Here is a 22,993-nt window from a genome sequence, read left to right as displayed (position 1 = left end):
GAACCTGGGCAAACAAATAGATAAAGCATTGGTATCACGAAGGTCAAGACAGAAATTAAAAGACAAGCTGAAACATCGCGACCAATGACTCCACACACCCAATGTCAGTCACTCTATCGATCCAAGCAGTATTTGGACTTTCCGAACTTGAATTTATTACAGACAGTTCTATTTACATCCGGGGATTCATAAATCTCCGAAATACAGCCGGGCCACCACTTTGTTGGGAGGCATGAGCCCAAAGATGGAGGAAACAAATTTCTCGACAAAATTAAAGCAATATCAGATACCAATATCAGCTATTTTTGGTTTGTAGAAGAAGCAATGCAAATGAAAACATACGAAGTTTTTATAGCCGTCATATTAATTAATTATTATTTGCATTAGAATGTACTCTGACTTCGGTTACGTAACAGTGTGCTGTATTTGGCAACTGATGTATTGAAAAGGGGTCAATATGGCCATTGCTGTCTGGGTCAGTTTGTACATGACAACAAATTTGATTAATAAAATGACATGTGATTTGGGTGACATTGTACCCGGAAAAAGACGGAATTATTGCCGCGATCACATGAACAAACTGATCCTAATCCTTAAATGTGTTTGTTGGTCTTCATATGCTTGATTTTGTGTCGGGTGAAGCACAGTTGGGGCCAGGCATTTGGGTAAGCTGACCAAATTGTCTGAACGGAGCGAGCGTAAGCGAGCGAATTTTCGACATTTTGGTAAGCTAACCAAATTCCTGGCCCCCACTTTGCTTCACCCAACACAAAAGAGTTAGCAGTCGAAAATTGTGAAAGTGATTGGAAGGAAATTATTTTAACGTTATTATTTAGTCATTGCCGTTATCAGATAGCGTCTGTGTTTTGTGCACGCTGATTTTGACGTCATCAGTTTGTGGGTATACTACTTGTAAAATGATGCCCTTTAAACAACTTCTCATGCGGTCTTTTGATGTAAAATCTTTGGACTTTTAGTGAAAACACGAGGATCTATAGGAACGACGCCAACGTGCAGCCAGTTGGTTAAGTTACAATCACTTGACCAACAATAACGTTTTTAGCATATTTATTTTTTCACTCAACTGAATAGATTTTCGAAAACTTAAATTGGGTTTTGCTCTCTCATACTAAACGCTGTTCACAATCGGAGACATACTGTTCAGTTTGTCATGGAATTTACAGCCGTGTGATAAGTTTCACATGTTTGTCAACTCTTTACCTCTGGAATGAGAGGACGACGCATAAAGTGCGGATGAGGACACAGCATCGATGAGACAACGCCAACGAGAATGCCATGCAGACAGTGAAACATGAAGACAGTTTTGTGGCGAAACGATTCTGAAACTTTCCTTAGCATTAACTTTTCATGGATTTGCTATGAGTTTATTATTCCTTTCATAAAATAAACTTTGTGGTTCGAAAATCAAGACTTTTATATTGAAAAATGGTCGTAACCTTTTCTTCAAGTTTTAAAGAACAATCTTAATTCAATCATAAACAATGTGCAACATGTGAATTCAGAAATTTATTATGATATAAAGGATATGTTCATCAAAATATACAGGGTCTCATTTTTTTTAACGACAAAATAATAAATTTGTTAACATAAATTACAGTCAATATTAATGTTTTTATGTCAAAATATGAGTTTAAATACATTTGATAAAATAATCAATAAAATATTTAATGATCAACAACCTTTACAACTCATGATAATAATTTTGACGTTCCCCGAAAAGTATGATATATTCGATATTAGAAGGTGGTGGCGGGCTGCGAATTAAAATTTTAGTCAATGGCAAAACGCCCGTAATGTTTTCTTGCAAAAGAAACCCAAACATGTCGGTGGAGAAACGGAAACAGAGATGTGTAGCTGTATGAGATAAATGGAAAAGCTTTATCAAGCATGATATTTAAAAGCACGAAATGTTATCTCAACAAGGATATGTAACATGTCGTATAAATGTACATTAGCTTAATTGGCAAATATCAACATACATCAAAATATAAAGTTGGAATTTTTTTAAAAATTATTAAAGAAATGCCGACGTACTTCCTAAAAAAGCGTTTAAGCTTCTAAATTCAATATTCATTGAACATAGGAAGGTTTTAAATGTTATTGTTCGGCCCTTTACGGTTGAACTATCACAGCTTTCCTTTGTACAATGATAAATTAATTTCCGTTGCATCATAGTCATCTATATGTAATGTTAATTTGAAAGTGGGATTTTTTTAATTTTCTTTCATGAAATCTTACTGATTAAAGGTTGTCTGACAATAAATGTACCCATCAGCAAAGCTCACCAAGGTCGATAGTGTTTGGTTGAATTCTTAAATAACACTATAATGTGTGATTTTCGTCACCAAAACACTCACAGAAAATACGAAATCTTAATACTACGATAATAAATTGATAAATTCATAATTTAAATGAATGTGTCATCAAAACGTATCTTACTCGAAGTTTATAAATGCACAAATCACGAATTCAACAGCACAAAACCTTCTATAGTGAATAAGACAACTTTGATAAAAGATAGCTTATTTAATCCCGAAGACTGGGTCTCCGTAGTCAATGTTAATTGCACATCACACAAGGGAAACACGACCACTTATGAATAAATATTTGCATTATATATGAAGGAACTTGAACAAACTTTTACAATCATTTAAACACTTACTTATTTAACAAATAAACTATTGTAATAATGGATATGTTTTAAATATAAAGACTAATACCTTTGAAAATGTGATAACTAATGTTTTACTTGGTATATATAAGCTCTGTTGAACTTATCATAAGTTATGATAACACATGATTTAGCTGATAAAAAGACGATATGTTACACTTAAAAGATGATTCTGTCAAATTTTGGTTGCCATAATTTTTGTCTTTTATCTTATCAGTTCGGGTGAAGTTCTTACTTTGTCCTCCTTCCCTGTGAAGACAAAGGAAAGGGAGTAGAAATTTTACTTGTGTTTGATCTCCTCTTCATTATTGTTTATTGGTTTTTGATCTAATCGGCCTATTAAAGGAGAGAGAGAGAGAGAGAGAGAGAGAGAGAGAGAGAGAGCGACAGCGCGCGCGCCAACGAGCAAAATGACTGAAAGAATAACCGGGACAAGCTTCATCGGTTAACGAATCCAATCACATATTTTAGAATATACCCAAAGCCCCTCTGATATATTCGAACTTAGGACACTGATAAATTCTGGTGTACATTACTTTTACGTACATTGTCCCCGAGGTGCATAGGTAACATGGGTGACACTAAAATTTACAGATTGCACGATTTATCACTTATTTTTACGGCAACGCAGAATGTTATTATTGCCAGGCACTTACTTCAAGAAACAGCTTTTCCATCAAATCCTTCCTCCTTTTGAGCTCAAAATCTTCCTGTCGTTTTGCTTTAACCACCTCCATACGTTCCTTTCGTATGGGTTTCCTCGCATCAATTCTATCGTGTTCCGATCTGTTTGTACTCCTTCAGAGCTTCGTTTTCATCGTCGTCGTCTCCAAAGCGAACACGAACAGCAACCAAAATCTATGCACATACATTGTTATATTTGTTACTATCCGACGACAGATATGAACAATAATGCGAGTCAATGCTTTTTTCTTTCATAAAATCATTGGTTTGGTTCATGAAAAAACATTAGTTCTATTGAATTATGTTTCTTAAATTCCTTACTTACTCCACGCGTGTTTTATGGCTTAGGGCTATTGAAATTATTATCAAGATATGGGGATGAGGTTGCCAGATGTGTGTTGATGTTTTCCGAGATCACAAGTTAGAGGAAAGCAATCAAAGTTGTTCTGCTGAAATACCTGTAGTGGCTTCAATCTTATAATCCTATGGATTCTTACCTCGACATTGGTTGCGAACAACGTTAAAAACATCTGCGAACCCTGAAAGAATAGCGACACACATAATAGTCAGGAGTAATATATCATACCAAGCTACCGCCAGTACCGCTACCTTTAGTTAACTCAAAATCAAAATTTCGATCTTATTATACTTTGGTTCCTCTACTTGCATCAGACACGATGGACCGTTGGGTGGATGTACATGGGCGATTACATCACATGTGTATGCAGGAGCATTAGGGTCGGTGTAGACTTAAACGATACACGTAGAGTACCATAGGACATGATTTCCCATAATTGCCAAACGAGAGCTATTAAGAAAACATTTCGATATACTGATAAGTTAGAGCCTATACTTAAAGTGAACAGTGTATAAACAAGATCGCTATTCATAATATGGCATTTAACTGGTCCAATAGTTATTTCCATTCAAGGTAATACATCACCAGGTCCATGGGACATTTGTGATTTACAAATTTAATTAGGATCATCCTGAACCACTGATGGTATATGGTTTTTCGTTATTTTGTAAAAGTACCAGCATAAAATAGTCTAATAAGCAAAGGGAAGCACACAGTAAACTAACTCAGACATCCAGTATTCGTATATGCGTCTCGTACATCCTTTTTTCTAAATTTGTTTCATTATCTGACTCTTACATAAGACGTTCCTTTTGCCTTGAAGTTTATTGACAATGAGCTAAAAATTGCGTCCCTTACCTCCCCCCAAATTGATCCAAAGTACTTTTGCCACTTGCCAAAAGAAATGTCTCCGTACAACTTACCCGCGGCTTTTAATCGATAAGAAATACCAAAGCTAAAGCAGTTTCACATGTTATTTACCAATTAGTGAAATAACGCTTGAGAAATCACTGAAAATTTAGACATTCTAAAAATTAATTAGAATTCTAGAGGATAACCTTACTTCCAGAAGCTTTGATCAAATGATCGTACGCCAATTTAAATAACTATTACGCCGCATTACGCACGGTTGTAATAACATGTCGTGGCCGAAAGTAATTTTAAACGTCCCCTGGTCAAATGAATCCCGGTTGAATGCAATGTCCAGTGTAGACTGAAAGAGCCATTGCTTGAAGACGCTCTCTACTCTCGCACCACCCCCGGGCGCCCTCAAGCGACGGGTCTTTTAGCCTATGTCTGGTGAAAAATGTGCAATAATGTTTTACAGTAATATCATAGCATACCCAGAGTATGATTGCTATTTAAAATTCTACACAACTCCTTTTGCGTTAGTTTTGCAATTTATGATAAGTAAGCTTGAACACTTTCAATAATGTTTTTTTACCAAAGTAAGCTTGATAAGTAAGCTTGAACACTTTCAATAATGTTTTTTACCTAAACATCACACATACCAACGTTAACCCAAGCTAAGAACCATCGTAATGTAAACATGTCTTGTCTCATCATGGAAAATAAAATGACATACCAAACTAAACGAAAATCCAGCAAAGAGATATCCGGAAGTCAGATCCTTTGTATTCATAGCAAATGTTCCTACCAGCCAAGTCAACGCCGTAACAGGCAACATCAGCATTATGGCTCGAAGATCTTTCCTAATATCAAGAAAAAAGGCAAATCGTATTCATTCTGTGTGCCTTGATAAAAACAATCAACAAAATATACGAAAACTATACTAACTCTTTTTCTTTTAAAGTGGCACCACGCTGTAAACAAGTAGCGGGGGACAGGGGTGTCCTCCATCGTTTGCAGTTTTTCTCCGTCACTCAAATACCTTTACATAGTACCGTGACAGAAATATTAATTTCTGCAACAACCTCAATAAGCAGTATAGCGCATTAAACATACCAGAATTTCTGCCACTCTTCGAATTCATAGTATCGTCGTTCGCTGTCGAATTGACGCTTCGTAAGGACAAGCAGAATTATACTAATCTGAAATGTAAAAGACTTTTTGTTTTTAAGTGGTATAATTACAAAAACTGTTCCGATTTCTTTATCTGACTGAACATATGCAGGTTGACAGTACATGCTCTGGACGGTTCGAGTAGCATGTTAAAGATTGTATTATAAATTAAATTGAATTTAAAGTTTTAACGCGATCAGTGCACGCGTAGTACAGATTGCATGCTGGGTGAAATATTGAACACTGTGCGTACTAAAATTGCAGTGGTTAGGGTGATGATACTGTTGATGCAATCCCAGAAACAAAGTCACACTAAGGACGAAAGTAACAAAATATACAGCCACAGAGCATGATTATGATAGATGCATTACCGAACAGCTAAAATTCATATTTTAGCGTTAGGATAACATGGAAAAAGATAGAAACGATGTTCTTGTCGTACAAATTAAAATTCGTCATTTAACCAACCAACATATCAACAAATCAGTCAACCAACCAACCATATCGTACGTCTATCCGAAGACAAACACGAAAAGAAACACAAATAATAGTACAGCTTTAAAAAATTATTTTACCAGATTCATTGCAGCCACTATTACAGCACTGGGCACCATAATGACAGGAACGAGCGGAAACCATGCACTGCAATATAATATAAATGATTATGTGATTTTCCCCTTTAGGAAGTGAAGTTCAAGAGAAAGAATGTGAATTCCTGAGAAAGTTAGAATCTCACTCGCCGATCACAACCCTACTTAATGATTTCAAACACATTGGATTTAGCAAAAGGGCTTTGTTTGACAGGTTGAGTCTAACACCACTTACAATTGCAAGTAAACTAGTGCTATCAGTTTGTCGTGAAGACGAAACTAAGACAAATTTTAGCAAAAATCTCAATCATGACACATGATGAAGGGCAAAAAAGACAAATGTTAAAACCTGTACCAATTCCGGAATGAATTTTAGCAAACGAAGCCAGCTAGGAAAAAAACTAATAGATGGCAGTAGAAAATCAGTAAGGAATTTTCAATACCAGTATGTTTATTAGTTATAACATTTCGAGTGCAATCTTCAGCCAGAATTCTGTGCCTTACAGTAGTGAGGTGGTTTACATGTAATGACATCAGTGGTATCATTGTCCGAATAACTCAAGGCGCTATTTACATTACAGAAAGCATTGCAACAATCTGAAATAGTGAACTGACATACTTGTGCCTGTCATGATAGATTTCGTATTTACACCACAGTGACAGCAACACAACGACAAAAGGTAGGATCCATCCATTCAACGTGTATACAAATCTGAAAATTAAACAGTTTTATGATTTCAATTTTAGTTCGTCGACTGACATATCAATAACAGTATCTTAAAGGTATTATAACGTTATATTTATGACATTTTCGTTTCTTCTAAAACAATCTTTATTCTTTCTTTGACATATAAGGAACACGTCGTATTGCCCATTTTTTCTGCTTTTGACATTTATGTATTTTTCCGTAAATGCGTGTAACTGTTCTTCTACTTGTGCTATTTTTTAAATACATTGTAATGTCTTTTATCAGAACTTTTTCTAATGTATTTTTTCCTGTGTAGAGATTTTGATGTACATGTACTCTCATACCTCGAAAGGGGTAGTAGAGCTCAATAAAATTATTGTTATTATTATTATTACCCATACAACTAAGCCGATTGTGTCCAACGTGAATTGTTGTTGTTGTTGTTGTTGTTGTTGTTGTTGTTGTTGACTTTTTGAATGGTGGTCCAGAATGAACAAAACTTGTCATAAAAATAGTAAACAGTACGCATGTATAGGAGGTCTTGAAGGTTTACACGCCGAATATTATAAATAGATGAAAAATATTGGAAATTATGCAAAAGTTTACAAGTTTATGGAAATTTACGAATGACGTGTGATTTACGGTACTGCCTTGTCTTGATGTATTTAGCTATTCGTTGAATAAGAAGTTATGGGTACAAAGAAGCTGACATCGGTCGGTAGATAACCCTACATTTACATATGCAAAATTAACAAACACAGACAAACGGACGAAGTACAGAGACAAGAGATTCACGAGGAATTATTACGAATGAATGGAACCAATAACAAATTGGACGCTCACCTTCCTTTTTTGCTGGTATGAATAGAGCGAGCTAGTCGTTTGTAGGCCTCAATGGATAGATTCAGGGTCCATGCAGTGGTGCTTAGAAAGGAGTACTGGATCACGGCCGTAGAAACACTTCTGACCTATTGAAGGAAAAAAAGGGTGTGCACGTATTTAGATATTTGTCGATGGCAGTAAACAGGTTATAAATTGATATGTGTATGCGTGTTGTAAATTGATATGTGCATGCATGTTGTCGTTTTCAAGTAACCCTTGATCTGTGTTCCTTGCTAATATACATGACGTGTCTTCCAATGAAAGTTGACACTATTGAAATCAGCTCGATTCGCAGCTAAAAAGGTAGAAAATGTCTCTATGTCCCAGATATCTAGGAGTCGGGTATCAATACGGACATGTAATTAATAACCTACCCCGTTGGCAGCTGTAAGTCCTCCTAGAAAAATGAAAAAAGGCATCGGTAGAAAGGCCATCGTATAATGTCTGATCACATAGTATTGTTCTGTGTCCAACCTGGTATTGGAAAAATTGAAATATATAGATTAACTATACATTATACTTATGTATAGAAGGCGAGAATGATGAAAGAATATGCAAATCACGACGCATTATGCCGTATTTGAATAAAGTCTCGTAATGTTGGCATAATAACCTCAGGCAGATTGACTTACCTTGAGATAGTGATGATTACAAAGGTTATTAATATCAGTAAAAAAGAGAGACAGTTTGTGATTGTGATAATGACATCTCTCGCAGCGACCAGAAATGGCTGTGAATAAGAAAACAAACACAACATTGTGAAGATCACAGAGCCCATAGATAATGTCAAGAAAGAGATGCCCACTCTGCCTGTTTCACTGCCATTACTACATCTAACCATGTCTAAGTAATAATCAGTGTCGGCATAAAACAAACATTTTCCAATGTTCGAGAAAGAGAATTTGGGAAGACTGACCTCTTTCCTGGTTCCGATTGTCATGACAACCGCTGCAACAGTTGGCTGAGGACACTTACAGGATGTGTGGTCTTTACCAGACTGTGACTTAAGAAGCAAACATTCATTGGTTTTCCAAACTCTGTAAATGATAACACTGACAATTTTCAAGAAATGTAGACTGTCATTACTTTTAATATTATCAAAGATTAGGAAACTTCAGAAAAAGAGGCGATCATCACAATGAAAGCGTTTCTTCACTCCAATGGTGTGTGAATCTTTAACTCTTTAGTTTTGTCTAATCTTGTTATAAATCTGGCAGGAAGATGTCCGAATCTTTTGCAAAAAGCATTTCATATAGGCTTAAAGCGCAAAGTGACATCAATCTGATACCGTAAGGCAAAGTAACAAGAAATTTCCAAACGCAAACATCCAAACAAACGAACAAACAAACAAGGTAAGACAAATTAGACAAGATTGTCTCAGGATATTGTTACGTGCAGAGAAAACGAACAAAAGGGTGAACTCAGCAGTTAACGTTTAAACAAAATTTATTACGAAAATAAAACTAATTGCTAAGTCAGGGATAGAGTACAAGCTTTAAAAGTGTACAGACTACTTATCTCAGCTGGGACGGCAAAGCTCCAGTCTCAGAGTTGTAACAGTCAGTCGGATGAATGAACAGTCCTTTGGCTTGCAGGCTTGAAGCTGCACAAAGTCCACAGTATAAATCCAGCGTTGGCAGTGAAGGTCTTGAAAAGTCTTGAGAATGACTACTGCTGGAGTTTAGTAACACACAAGAGACACGATCCCAAAGTCTGACTGGAAGCTGTGCACGTCCCTTTTATAAAGGCATATAAGAACAATCTAGAACTTTTATTGACATGCTAATTACTGTTCTAAAATTATCTCCCTTACGCAACTAATCAACTTTCCAGAACATTCCAAACATGACAAATTGAATTCAAGGTTGTGAGGTCATTAAGGGCAGTGACCTTGAGAATGTTCTAGACTAATTGAACTCAGGTCATGATGAGTGTGGGGGAAATGACCTACATAACACACCCCCTCTTCAAAAAAAGAAAATTTTTCAAAGAAAAATCTTTCTTTTACAAATGTAATCTTAAAGGTGTGAACAACAATAAACTCTAAATACGAGAGAGACAGTCTGCAATTAAATTGTCTCTGCCTTTGATATGTCTAATGTCAAGATTAAACTCCTGTAACATTAAACTCCATCTTAGCAATCTCTGATTTTTGCCTTTAAATTTCTGCAGAAAAACAAGAGGGTTGTGATCAATATAAACCACTATTGGCTGATTTGAAGAAGTAACATAAACTTCAAAATGCTGTAAAGCTAATATCAAAGATAAACACTCTTTTTCAATTGTAGAGTAGTTTCTCTGGGATTTGTTAAATTTGTGTGAAAGTAGCAAACAGGATGTCCCATGACTATCTTCCTGCAATTTGTTGTTGGAAAACTTGAAATGGCACTGAATTTGGCATAAAGTATGCACGGCAAAGTCCGGTTATTTTACTGAGTTCGATAAAGTCATTGTTCGGCAAATACTTGGCTTCCTCCTGGAGATATTCCGCTTTCGCAGGATTCAGTCCGTCTGGATGTTGTTCCACTGGATTACTGTCGCAGACATCTTCGTTGTGGTGGATGATGTTTGTCCTCGTTGGAACATCTTGAAACAGGTGTTTATATTCGTGGAGCAGTTCTTTCACCTGTTGTTGTTGTTCTGGCTGGAGGTGTGCCAACTTTGTAGACTCCAGCTTCTCCAGGATTTCTGAGTTCTGAAGCTTGACCGAGCCCAGCTTTGAGTTTAGAGTATTTCACTCAAGTCAGTTTCAGTATCACTATCTTCATAATGGTTTGAACTGACTGCACTGACAGGCTGAGTTATAGTAGGATTATCCCTATCCAAATATGGCTTAAGCATATTTATGTGACATAGCTGTTTTTGTTTTCGCCTGTCAGGTGTTATTATGATGTAATTTAAATCACTCAATTTCTTATCAATTAGGTATGGCCCAAAGTAACGAGCATGGAGTGGTTTGCCAGGAATTGGAAGTAGAACAAGAACTTTTTGACCTGGTTCAAACTTCCGTTTTGAGGTGCTTTTATCATATTTGGTTTCATTGACTGCTGAGATGACTCAAGATTTTCTCTGGCTAATTCACATGCTTTAGAGAGTTTTGTACGAAAATCTGACACATATTGCAAAATATTCAGACAATCATCGTCGTCAGACAGGAATTTCTCTTTAACGAGCTTAAGTGGGCCACGGACTGTATGTCCAAATACAAGCTCAAATGGGCTAAAACCAAGAGACTCTTGAATTGACTCTCTAACAGCAAAGAGCAGAAAATGAATTCCTTCATCCCACTCTTCTCTGTGTCAAAACAGTAGGTCCTAATCATGTTTTTCAAAGTTTGATGAAATCGCTCAAGAGCACCCTGACTTTCTGGATGATAGGCGGATGACCTATACTGTTTAATGCCTAGCTGATCCATTACTTGTTGAAAAATACCAGACATAAAGTTGGAGCCTTGATCGGACTGGACACATTTAGGGAGGCCAAATAAAGTGAAAAATTTGACTAAAGCTCTCACTATAGTCTTTGTCTTTATATTTCTCAGTGGTATGGCTTCTGGGAACCGAGTTGATGTACACATAATTGTCAACATGTACTCATTTCCTGATCTTGTTTTTGGTAGGGGCCCAACACAGTCTATTAGTATCCTACTAAATGGTTCTTGAAATGCAGGAATTGGCTGTAAAGGGGCCTTTGGAATGGTCTGATTTGGCTTTCCTACCATTTGACATGTGTGACAAGTTTTACAGAAATGTGCTACATCCTGCCTGAGATTAGGCCAATAAAAGTGACTGAGAATTTTATGATAAGTTTTCCTGACTCCTAAATGACCAGCCCAGGGGGTTTCATGGGCCAGGCGCAATATTTCAGCACGATAGGACTTTGGAACCACAATTTGATGTTTTATAGCCCAATCGTCATCAACCAAGACATCTGGAGGTCTCCATTTACGCATGAGAATACCAGATTTTGTATAATAGGAAACAGAGCTATCTGAAGTTTTACCTTCATCATCTACCCTGTCAAACAAAGACAAAATATCTGGGTCTTTGTGTTGTTCTGCAATGAGATTTGATCTAGAAAATGTCTGACTTTGGTCAGCAAGTTTTACTGGAAGTTTCAAATCCACGAGGGATAACGGAATGATCCGTGTCAAACACCTGACTGAGAAAGGTGTCATTTAAGTCAACATCTGTGACATTATTTTTGAGAGTATTTTGATTCTCAGAAGTTTTCTTTGACATGGCTCGAGTAATGGCACATGAAGGAAATAAATCGGGTATCTCTTGTTCAATTGGCTCTGGATCCTGATCTAAACTAGGATTATCAGTCACAAGTGGATTAGTAATGACCTTGTCCCCAGCAAGGTCGTTTCCAAGAAGAAGGTGAATCCCTTCAAAAGGCAAAAAAGGCCTAATACCTAAAGCCACAGGTCCAGAAACAAAGTCCGAAGACAAATAGACATTATGGAGAGGAACAGGAATGTAGTCATTACAATCTACCCCCTTAATAAGAACTTTAGAACCTGAAAATGACTTTTCAGAAAACGGCAGGGTATCTGCCAACAAAAGAGACTGGGAAGCCCCGGTATCTCTTAGAATTTTGACAGGGGTAGCAGAAGAAAAATCACTAGAAAGTGATATAAAACCATCATGAATAAATGGTTCGAAAATACCCATAATGCTATCTTGAGAAGAATTGACCTTGACCTCATTAATTGGGGATGAGAGGGTTTAACCTCAGAAAATGTGTTGCACACATTATTAGACTCTAATTGAGTTGATGAAGAAATAAAGCCGGTGGGCTTAGATCCACTTTGACCACTTTGACCTTCACGTTTTCTTTTCAATTTGAAACAATCTGACATTAAATGGCCGTCTTTCTTGCAATAATTACAAGAAAGTGTACCGAACTGTTTGTCAGAAGGAGATTGAGACTTGGGATCTGATGATGTGGAAGTGTTACTTGAATTTTGTGAACTGTTGTCATTTGATTTCCTACTCTCCTTTGAAAAATTCTTGGATGAAAAGGAGGAGTTAAATTTACCTGCATTGTTTCTGTAGGAAAAGGACTGGGATGGTTTGCTGAGAAATGAAGATTTGTGGGTCAATGAATAATCATCGGCCAAACGTGCAGCAACCTCTAATGTATCTGCCTTTTGTTCATTGATAAATGTCTTGATGTCACTCCGGATGCACCTTTTAAATTCCTCAATCAAAACGAGCTGTCGTAATTTGTCATAATTCTGACTGACCTTTTCAGAAGAGCACCAACGATCAAACAGTTGTTCTTTGTTCGAGCAAATTCAACATAAGTTTGATCTTTCACCTTCTCACAATCCCTAAATTTCTGACGGTAAGCTTCAGGCACCAACTCTAGCCCTTGAGAATAATTCCTTCACAGAATCATAATTTGAAGCCTGCTCTACTGACAACTGAATGTAAATTTCTCTGGCTTTACCCACCAAAGCACTCTGCAAAAGCATAGACCAGGACTCCTTAGGCCAATTCAGACTCTGAGCAATTTTCTCAAAATGAAGGAAATATTTATCAACATCCTTTTCTTGGAAAGGGGGAACTAACCTGAAATGCTTAGTGATGTCAAAACCGTCTGAAGGAAAGAATTTTCCTGACTGTCCAAGCTCTAAACGTCTCATTTCTAACTGCAGTCGGTGTTCTTCTAATTCTCTTTCCTTTTCTTTTTCCTCTCTTTCTTTCTCCCTTTGTCTTTCTTCCATTTGCAATTCTTTTTCTTTCATTTCCAATTCCCTCTTTCTGTCTTTCTTCCATTTGTAATCTTTCCTGCCTATCTTTCTCTCTGTCTTTCTTCCATTTGTAATTCTTTCTCTCTCATTTGTAATTCTAGTTTCTTGATCTCCAAATTGTCTGCATTTCTAATTCTAATTTCTGAGTTCAGAGGTAGACTCGGGCTCATAATCTTTTAAGGCAGACTCCTCAAAATGGCCTGATTTAACTAAATGTTTTGCAATCTTGAACTGTATTTCTCGCTTGCGCATAGATCGTTTAACTTCTACCTTAAGGAAATTGGCCAGTGTTATGAGGTCGTCTTTTCTGAGGGAATCAAATGTTCCTGATCAAGTCATCCATTTCCTCTGGTTTAAATTCCGCCATGATTAAATTTCGCTGAGTTCACAGTATACAGTAGTTTTAAAAAGGCTGGCAAAATGTTGTCAAACGGCTCAAAATATTCGTATCCCGGACAAGCCCCCAATTTTGTTACGTGCAGAGAAAACGAACAAAAGGGTGAACTCAGCAGTTAACGTTTAAACAAAATTTATTACGAAAATAAAACTAATTGCTAAGTTAGGGATAGAGTACAAGCTTTAAAAGTGTACAGACTACTTATCTCAGCTGGGACGGCAAAGCTCCAGTCTCAGAGTTGTAACAGTCAGTCGGATGAATGAACAGTCCTTTGGCTTGCAGGCTTGAAGCTGCACAAAGTCCACAGTATAAATCCAGCGTTGGCAGTGAAGGTCTTGAAAAGTCTTGAGAATGACTACTGCTGGAGTTTAGTAACACACAAGAGACACGATCCCAAAAGTCTGACTGGAAGCTGTGCACGTCCCTTTTATAAAGGCATATAAGAACAATCTAGAACTTTTATTGACATGCTAATTACTGTTCTAAAATTATCTCCCTTACACAACTAATCAACTTTCCAGAACATTCCAAACATGACTAATTGAATTCAAGGTTGTGAGGTCATCAAGGCAGTGACCTTGAGAATGTTCTAGACTAATTGAACTCAGGTCATGATGAGTGTGGGGAAATGACCTACATAACAATATTTTATCTGAATAATGCCGTATCATTATCTGTTGTTTAATCCCAACGTGACCCTTTAGCCAACGGAGCAAAGAGGAGTATCCCGAATCACCGGGCCATGATGCCTCTCTATATATCATATGTACAGGAAGAATTGTTTTCGACCAGTGCCTATAAACACCACACTGCGTGGCGTGATTGCAATTATACTCACCCTTGAGGGTTCTTGAACCGCATTGCCACGCACTTTGGATCATAACCAAGCTAAGGGAAAATATCATTGTGCTACGATTACAACAGGCGTGTTATAAATCGGATGCAGTAAGAAGGTTTGTTATTTTTTTATCATGTCAAGTTGTATATTGTCGGTCAGATGTTGCTTAAAGTGGTCTAATCCACATGACAACGAGATTACCTTTCATAAATACATTGTTTACTCCTTGACAACGAGAGGACGTTTCATAAATGCTTTTTTCGTTTCCTTCAGATTACATGTACAACGACCAGATATGTGGAAAGGAATATGAATTATTAGACAATAAAATGCCATCGCAATTGGGTTTGGCACAAGAGATCATGCTATCATATAACTTGTCATTATTTAGGCAAGATGTAAGATGAAGGAGATGCCTGTAACTAGCACAAACGAAAATGAATAAAATACAGAAATAACGATATTATCCAATAAATAGAAAACTGTATATCTTGTTTGTCGTCATTGATAGAAAAAAACAGGATTTTGTCCTCTGAAAGTTCATCCCGTCATTGAAAAGAGCACTTTCATAAAAAAGCTGTCGCGGAGCGAAAAAATTTATAATATCCTATATTTTGAAAATTACACCTTAGACAGTGATAATCCCTAGATTTGTTCTAGTGTAGAATTTCAGTTTTACTTCGTCCGTAACTAGGGTGTGTCGTGTGCTTGTCAAAAGGAATCTCTGAATTATTGAGTAAAGGCATGGACATCAATTTTGAAGTGTGACATACCTCCTTGTGGGGGAATTTAAGAATGACTGGCTCTGGATTTCGATAGACGCTGTTTTCACTGTACATCTTCACAGCAACAACAGGACTGTTAACCTTTTGTATTTTCTTAGTGGCAGTGATTGACTTCACCATCTCAGCACTGGGGGACCTGCAAGTTGTAGGTAAAAAAGATATAATAGACGCCAATAATACGGTTTACTGTGGCTGTGATTAGAAAAATAATTACCTTGATGAAAATTCACTTTGCAGATACCATAATTATTACTCTTTCGAATTATGTTTATTTTCCACACTTCGTAAATCAAATGACTGCTAATTAAAAGTCTATACGTAGAATTGAGTAATATCAGTAGTTTATCGTTTTTAAGGTAGTTCGTGCCTCGAACATGAAAGACTTACACTTTCTTTTTAACTTTCTCCGCGCACACATTCAACACTTTAAATTTAGGGTGCTTTAACAAACATCTTTTGGGGTCGGCAAGGTGGGAGAATCCAAAATAATCCACAGACTTTTTGAATGCCTTCCCCCTTACTAACTCACAATGCGCTCAAACCGACATTCTGATTTGCTATAATTTTGTAGTCTCCTCAAAGGAAGGCGAAATGTGGCCGATCTATCACAATACAAGGGAGTCATTTGGGTCAAGTATTAACATTTTTCCCTTAAAAACAAGCTATATCTCTACATTTATATGTGTTTGATAATTCGTTTAAATGTGCTTTGCTTGATGTGGCAGGTAAAAGTGCATGTGTGTACAAAACATTTGATTTTTGGGTGTCATCGATAATGTGGATTCACTATACATGGAAGTCCATGAGAAAACTATGAACAATTTGTTCCGATATAAAACTAGCAATATCTTTGCATTTATAGACGTATGATATTTATATAAATATACTTAAGTAAAAGAGGGTGGATACGAGTGCTTATGTGAACGTGAAATTTAATTTTTGAATTTCACCAATGACGTTCATTGTCTATACAAGTTAGTCTTTGACAAAACTGTGAATGATTTTTCCAATACAAAACTTGCCATACTTGCGCATATACACAGGTTGGATAATTGACATAAATGTGGGGATTTGGCCGAGTGGTTCTGTCTGTTGTCTCTCCGCTAGGCGACTGGATGCCGTATGTTGTGAGTTCGAACCCGATTGAAAACAAGCCGTATTGATAGAAAGATGCCGGTTACAAGTGCATATGTGTGTACAAAATTTGATTTTGAATTTCGCCGAAAATGTTCAAGTTGATCAACTATACATGGCAGTCTATGATAAAACTCTGGATATTTTTTCTCAATATATGCTTGCAAATATTTCTGCATATAGGCGCTAAATAATTGACATAACTGTGCTTGATTAGAATAGGGAGGTAACAAGTGGATATGTGTACAAGGCATTTGATTTTGAAATTTTACTATAAATTTTGAATCACTATACATTGGAGTCGATGAGAAAACTATGAATAAGTTTTTGACAATACTTAACTAACTAAATCTGTCCTTTTATAAGTGTTTGACGATTGATACAAATGTACCTGGTTCAAAAAGGGTATTAAAGAGTTCAGATAGGGCCAGCGAGTGTGAATGGAATTTTACCCAAAATTATTATTTGACTTCTCACTGTGCCTTTTGCATTCACATAGGAAAGGTTTGGAAACAGGATGTGTTCCCTCGCTTGTCAGGAAAACGGGACACAATTAACATATTTGTATAAAGGGACATTAGGTGTACCTTTTGCGCAATCGAGTATGTTTTGTTCTGCTTATAGACTGCAGTTTCTTGTTCTACTCCCCCTACCATGCTAGAATAACAAATTTCTGTTTTGCAAATACTCTGCATATGCAAGTGTAAAGACCGTTATAATTATCATTGATGACAAATGAATTTAAGCCCGGAATGAAGTTCAATTTTAAACAATAACAATGCTGACTGTTCACATATAGCTGTGCTGGACTTGTCGTCACGACAACTTTGTTTCGAGTCCCCATTTAAGTCCCCTAATCCTTTCAAGTACCCGCAACATACCCTTGATATCTTCAAGTTGATATCTTCAATGCTGCCGCCCCCTAAAGAGGGCTTCTTGAATGCAACCTTATCTATTCCATGCTTAGCAGTAAAAATCGGAGCTAAACGTGCGACATTTGACACTCAGAGAAACAAATTACCAAATATACACAGATATTTGAAATTCAAAAAGAAGGCAATCACCTTGTTATGTCTATGGGGGAAAAAATCCCCGATGTTTTTTTCAAAACTTAGCCGTGAAAACTTTATTTACTCAATAAGCTTCAAAATGAGCCTCAAAAAAGAATATCGGGAAAGTTTGAGAGTCTGAACATCTGTCCGAGAAACGATTCTACCTTAATGAACAAAACAATAAAACAGACTTTGGACAGCTTGTTTCGATAAAGATCAAGAATATTGATTTTCTAAATACCGTCTATACAATCGGAAAATAAACCACCATTTTGAATTGACAAAATGGGTCGAAGCATTGATGTTTTCTCATTATGTCCACGCACAAACAGCTCCATGCACTTGGTGAACATTTTCTTTAGCTAGGTAGGGTAACCTGAATGGATTCACTGTTCAGAGGCATACACTTTTGGATACATTTACATCATTCCGAAGACTGCAGTGTGTATGTACATATGATGCTCTTACTGTTTGTTGTTTACTGAACTTTTCTGTGGACTTACCGTTTCTTCTTAACAGGGAGGATATCACCGGGGTTGTGATAAACATATGCAATGATCATTGAAACATCTGAAAAGGGAGAGCAGATACATTACAATTTTTTGACCAGTTGTGAACAGAGAGCTTCAGCTTCTGTGGTTATCACCTTATGAGAGCTTACCTGAATATATTTGAGCATAGTTTCAGACATCATGAAAATTCTATAAAGAATAATGTAATGCAACTATGGAACGCCGTAGCTGTCTTAAATGGTGCATTTATATGTAGTGCGCGCGTTGTTATGTAGTCTTACATTATGTGATGCAGTGTTGTCATTATGTCTTGTAGTCTTTGCATTATGTTGTATTGACTAGTGGATGTATTCTTTCGAATTTCCATTATGTCACATCTACTTGTCTTTATGTTGTGCAATTCTACCATTATATGGCGTAGTCTTGACATTATAATATGTAGTCTTTCCATTATGTGGTGTAGTCCTGTCATTATCTTATTAAGTGTTTCCATTATGTGTAACCCCTCAATTATGTCATGTAGTTGTTCCGTTATGTGGTGTAGTCCTGTCATTATGTCATGTAGTCTTTCTATTATGTGGCTTAGTCCGTCCATCATGTTATGTAGTCTTTCCACTGTGTGGTGTAGTCCATCCACTATGTTATGTGGTCTTTCCGTTATGTGGTGTAGTCCTGTCATTATGTTATGTAGTTGTTCCATTATATGGTCAAAACTTGTCATTATGTGATGTGGTTGTTCCATTCCATGGTATAAACTTGTCACTGTGTGATGTACTTCTTCCATTATGTGGTCTCAACTTTTCTTTATGTGATGTAGTTCTTCCATTATATGGTCTAAACTTGTCATTATGTGATGTAGTTCTTCCATTATATGGTCTAAACTTGTCATTATGTGATGTAGTTCTTTCATTATATGGTCTAAACTTGTCATTATGTGATGTAATTGTTCCATTATACGGTCTAAAGTTGTCATTATGTGATGTAGTTGTTCCAATATATGGTCTAAACTTGTCATTATGTGATGTAGTTGTTCCATTATGTGGTCTAAACTTGTCATTATGTGATGTAGTTGTTCCATTACTTGGTCTAAACTTGTCATTATGTGATGTAGTTGTTCCATTACTTGGTCTAAACTTGTCATTATGTGGTGAAGTTGTTCGATAATTTGGTCTTGTCGTTATGTGATGCAGTTGTTCCATTATTTGGAATAAACTTGTCTTTATTTTATGTAGTTTGTCCATTATGTTTATTAGTCTTGACATTATGTGTTGTAGTCTTGCACTTGTATGATGTAGTCTTCCAATTACGTGTTGAAGTCTTGTCCGCATGTCATGACTTCTCTTTATATGTGATGTATTCTCATCATTATGTGATATCGTCTCTACATCATGTGATATCGTCTTTTCATTATGTTGATGTAGTTTCAACTTCATTTTGTTCACTACTTTGCCTTGCTTTTGAATTCCCGACTGCGCAATTAAAGTACGCATGCGGTGAGTGCGATTTTACCAAGATGAATTACATTCTTGATCAGATTGGTTTGATTAATTTAAACCAGTGCTTTTTAGATGCTATGATCAAATTGTCGACAGTAAACTCGAGAAATTGACGATAGGAAATCGACAACATCTCCCATCTTCGTTTGCCAAGCCTCAGTGCAAAGTTCTATTGTCCAGGCAGTCTGTGATGCTCTCGTTAGTTTGTGGGAGACTACACTTTGTCGACCCGTGCGAGCGGACGATGCCCCATCTCCTTGAAATGCACAAGAAGGTTTTAGACAGCCGTGCCAATGACAAATGGCCCAAAACACTACTGACAGCGATGCTGGAATCTGTGTCCGATGAAAATTCGTCAAAAACATATTTTAGGTCATTGAAGCTGCAATGATTGTAGGCTTGGTGATCTTTTCGTGCGGCTTCGGCGCCGGCTTGCACGACAGTGGCCCAAGTCGCACAGCCAATCCCACCAAGGCTACAAATATTACAGCTAAGGCAATTGGCATAAAGAGTTTTTCTGGAACGTCAGTAATTGTTTGTATGCTGCTTTTCACCGGTGGCTTAGGAGCAGACTGCAAAAGCAGTCATGCACGTTACATACCATATGGAATGACCATTAAAAGTGCTTTAAAGAGAAAGAGTCGATGGAACTGCACCTGCGCGTTTACTAACAAGCTAAATGCATAACGTCAACATACCTGTAACATTTCAATTTTACGAAGCACACTTCGACAAACATATTTCAACTTTCATTAATCGCCAACGTACCTTGGATATAGTATTGAGCCCATACGACCTTGAGCGCAACTGACGACCCCTCTCTTCAATTGGCGACAAAATGTAACTATGTACTGTACTCACCCGATCTGCCACTTAGGATATCTTGATTGATTTTTAATTCACTATTTAGCACATTCTTTGATATACTATTTCTCTTGCGTCGGTTCAACCCTTTAAACGTTAAATTACGCATTTTCACATCCGTTTCGCCAGGCTTGAATGCTCGATACTCTACAGAGGGATAATAAATCGGCTTGTATCAAAAGGTAATAGTGGCTCATTTAACATTCAGTTTGTTTAAATAAATGCAAGACAGCCTCTTATGTAACGATTAATTAAGGATTGTTCGAGAAACTTCAAAATAAAAAAGATGTTTTCAATCTTTCTCCAAACCAGTCCATTCGTCTCTCTCAATGCTTATAATAAACACAGCTTTATCAACTGTGATAACATTAACACGTCATTGTGAGATGATGTTGATCACTGATGCTTTCCTTGAAGACAAGTGTTTTCCGTTCAAATCTTGTCCAAATGCCTGTTGATAAAAATATCGAAAACAAATATTACAAATTCCAATTGATGAAGTCATTAAAAATTACCTATGTTTTCATAATCCAGATACACGCCAATATCTTCTGTCTGCAAGTGTTTGCTTATATCGTCAGAATATTTTTGAAGAGCCTCAAACACCCTGATGGCTCCCTTTTCTGGTCCGAGTGCCTATATGAAACAATAATACAATTTAACTTCAGTCGCTTTTTATTTAATAAAGTACAAAACGCCAACCAAATGAAAGCAGGAATATCTGGCGAATCACAACACAGGATAACAAAGTTGTGTAGTTTGGCCATGGTTATCAGTGGTACAGCAACTCCACTGTGGAATACCATTATCCAATGTTTACTGCACACTTTGCAGTGTCAAATAAACACTGAAAGATTTAGTCGTGTATGGGTCTCCGCCACCTCCTTCTTCAATTTAAACTACGATTGATTTGCATATGAAAGCATGGAAGATAGATAAATAAATAAGTGTGTGTGGATGATGAAGTATATGTGTACGACGGCATGTGTTTCACAGGGTGTCACAACTCACCGCATGAATCGCTCGCCAGTGACTTTCTTTATCAACGGCCAATAGACGGTTTGCGACTTTCACAAACTCCTGGTATAACAAAGCAAAAGAAAACGAATAACGATGTTACAATATACTTAATGTCATCCAATTAAAAGTTGGTTCGATAAGAGAGTTCGATGCCATGAAAATTGACTATGTTTAACCGTTCGATTAACGTCAAAATAACGATAAATCTTATATTAATATGGAGCAAACTTGAGTGTGTTATGATAAACCGTCGACGTCATAACAAAAATATAGGTACTGGACAGAGGTCTAAGAATCTGAACTTCGCCAATTACGATTGTCACTGAGCAGCTTGCAACTTTAAGTATTTTTACTTATAGAATAACATAGACAGTGGACGGGAATGCAAAGAGAAGGGGGCTGGAAGTTTTGACTCACTTCGATATATCCTTGTTTGGATACAGACGAGCCCTCCATTGCCAACGCATTGTTTTTCTCCATTGTGAGTAGAATATCACCAGCAACCAGCAAGTCACCACCGACCGTCACGTTCGATGTAATCTGTGCTACTTCACCCATCAGTTCCTTGGCTTGAGAAGAAAATTTAACACTCTTGCTCTGTTGGATGAGAATAGCGTGACTTTTTTTAAATGCTAGATATTAGTATTCAGTAACAACAAAGTGTGTGACGACATTCATTAATAATTTAAGTAGCATCGAACTCCCTTATCAAACCAACTTTCCCTCTATCATATTTATGAGTGATGTGCGACAAAAGATTATATATCTTTTCTTGACATTTAAGTAAAGCAATTAAGAACGAATATTACCTCCTGTAGAAGCCTTCCTAAAGTATTCGTCTGACAATAAATTAATTCTGCATCCATCCATTGACCAAACTTGTCACATTTTCGGCGGGAAAGTCCTGGTTAGGGAATAATGTAATAAACGAGGATCAATTTTTGTCGTTGTTGCATTTGAGTTCAAAAGCAGCAATTCCTCTTACTAGTATCATTCACCTTATCACAATATTTGATCAGATTGTAGTTGATCAACAATATTTGGTCGGTCATAAATACGAACCGAACGATTTAATTCTAAAGATTTTTGACACGTTCTATGTATGGCAGATCGGTTGAAGTTAGCCATAGTATCTTAGTTGCAGAAATTTAGAACACTGCAGTCACTATGTTGACTGAAATGGCAAAAATGAAGATAAATGGACAACTACAGTGTTTC

General features: G+C 36.8%; 1 protein-coding gene across 1 annotated transcript; it reads right to left on the bottom strand.

Annotated features, from left to right (window-relative positions):
• Window positions 1-6,488: 6,488 nt before the first annotated feature.
• LOC139143387 (cadherin EGF LAG seven-pass G-type receptor 1-like) lies at window positions 6,489-22,333 on the bottom strand. Its single transcript, XM_070713664.1, has 13 exons — window positions 22,193-22,333; window positions 21,767-21,835; window positions 21,271-21,391; window positions 20,753-20,902; window positions 18,387-18,453; window positions 15,686-15,833; window positions 14,913-14,962; window positions 8,833-8,953; window positions 8,549-8,646; window positions 8,291-8,390; window positions 7,878-8,002; window positions 6,966-7,058; window positions 6,489-6,507 (listed from the first exon to the last, which is right to left on the bottom strand). The coding sequence occupies exons 1-13, from the start codon at window positions 22,331-22,333 to the stop codon at window positions 6,489-6,491; spliced, it is 1,302 nt and encodes a 433-aa protein (XP_070569765.1).
• Between the last annotated feature and the right edge of the window lie 660 nt (window positions 22,334-22,993).

This window comes from Ptychodera flava, chromosome 11, assembly GCF_041260155.1.
Source record: "Ptychodera flava strain L36383 chromosome 11, AS_Pfla_20210202, whole genome shotgun sequence".
Classification (NCBI taxonomy): Eukaryota; Metazoa; Hemichordata; class Enteropneusta; family Ptychoderidae; genus Ptychodera; species Ptychodera flava.
Note: the sequence above shows the minus strand (reverse complement) of the source record. Positions and strands in the feature narration are given on the sequence as shown.

Coding starts and splice junctions, on each gene's coding strand:
- LOC139143387 (XM_070713664.1), bottom strand. CDS start 22,333: ATGGGTGAAGTAGCACAGATTACATCGAACGTGACGGTCGGTGGTGAC. Junction 14,963..15,685: donor TTAAATTCCCCCACAAGGAG/GTATGTCACACT, acceptor ATTTTCCCTTAG/CTTGGTTATGATCCAAAGTG. Junction 8,954..14,912: donor CGGTTCAAGAACCCTCAAGG/GTGAGTATAATT, acceptor TATCATTTACAG/AGTTTGGAAAACCAATGAAT.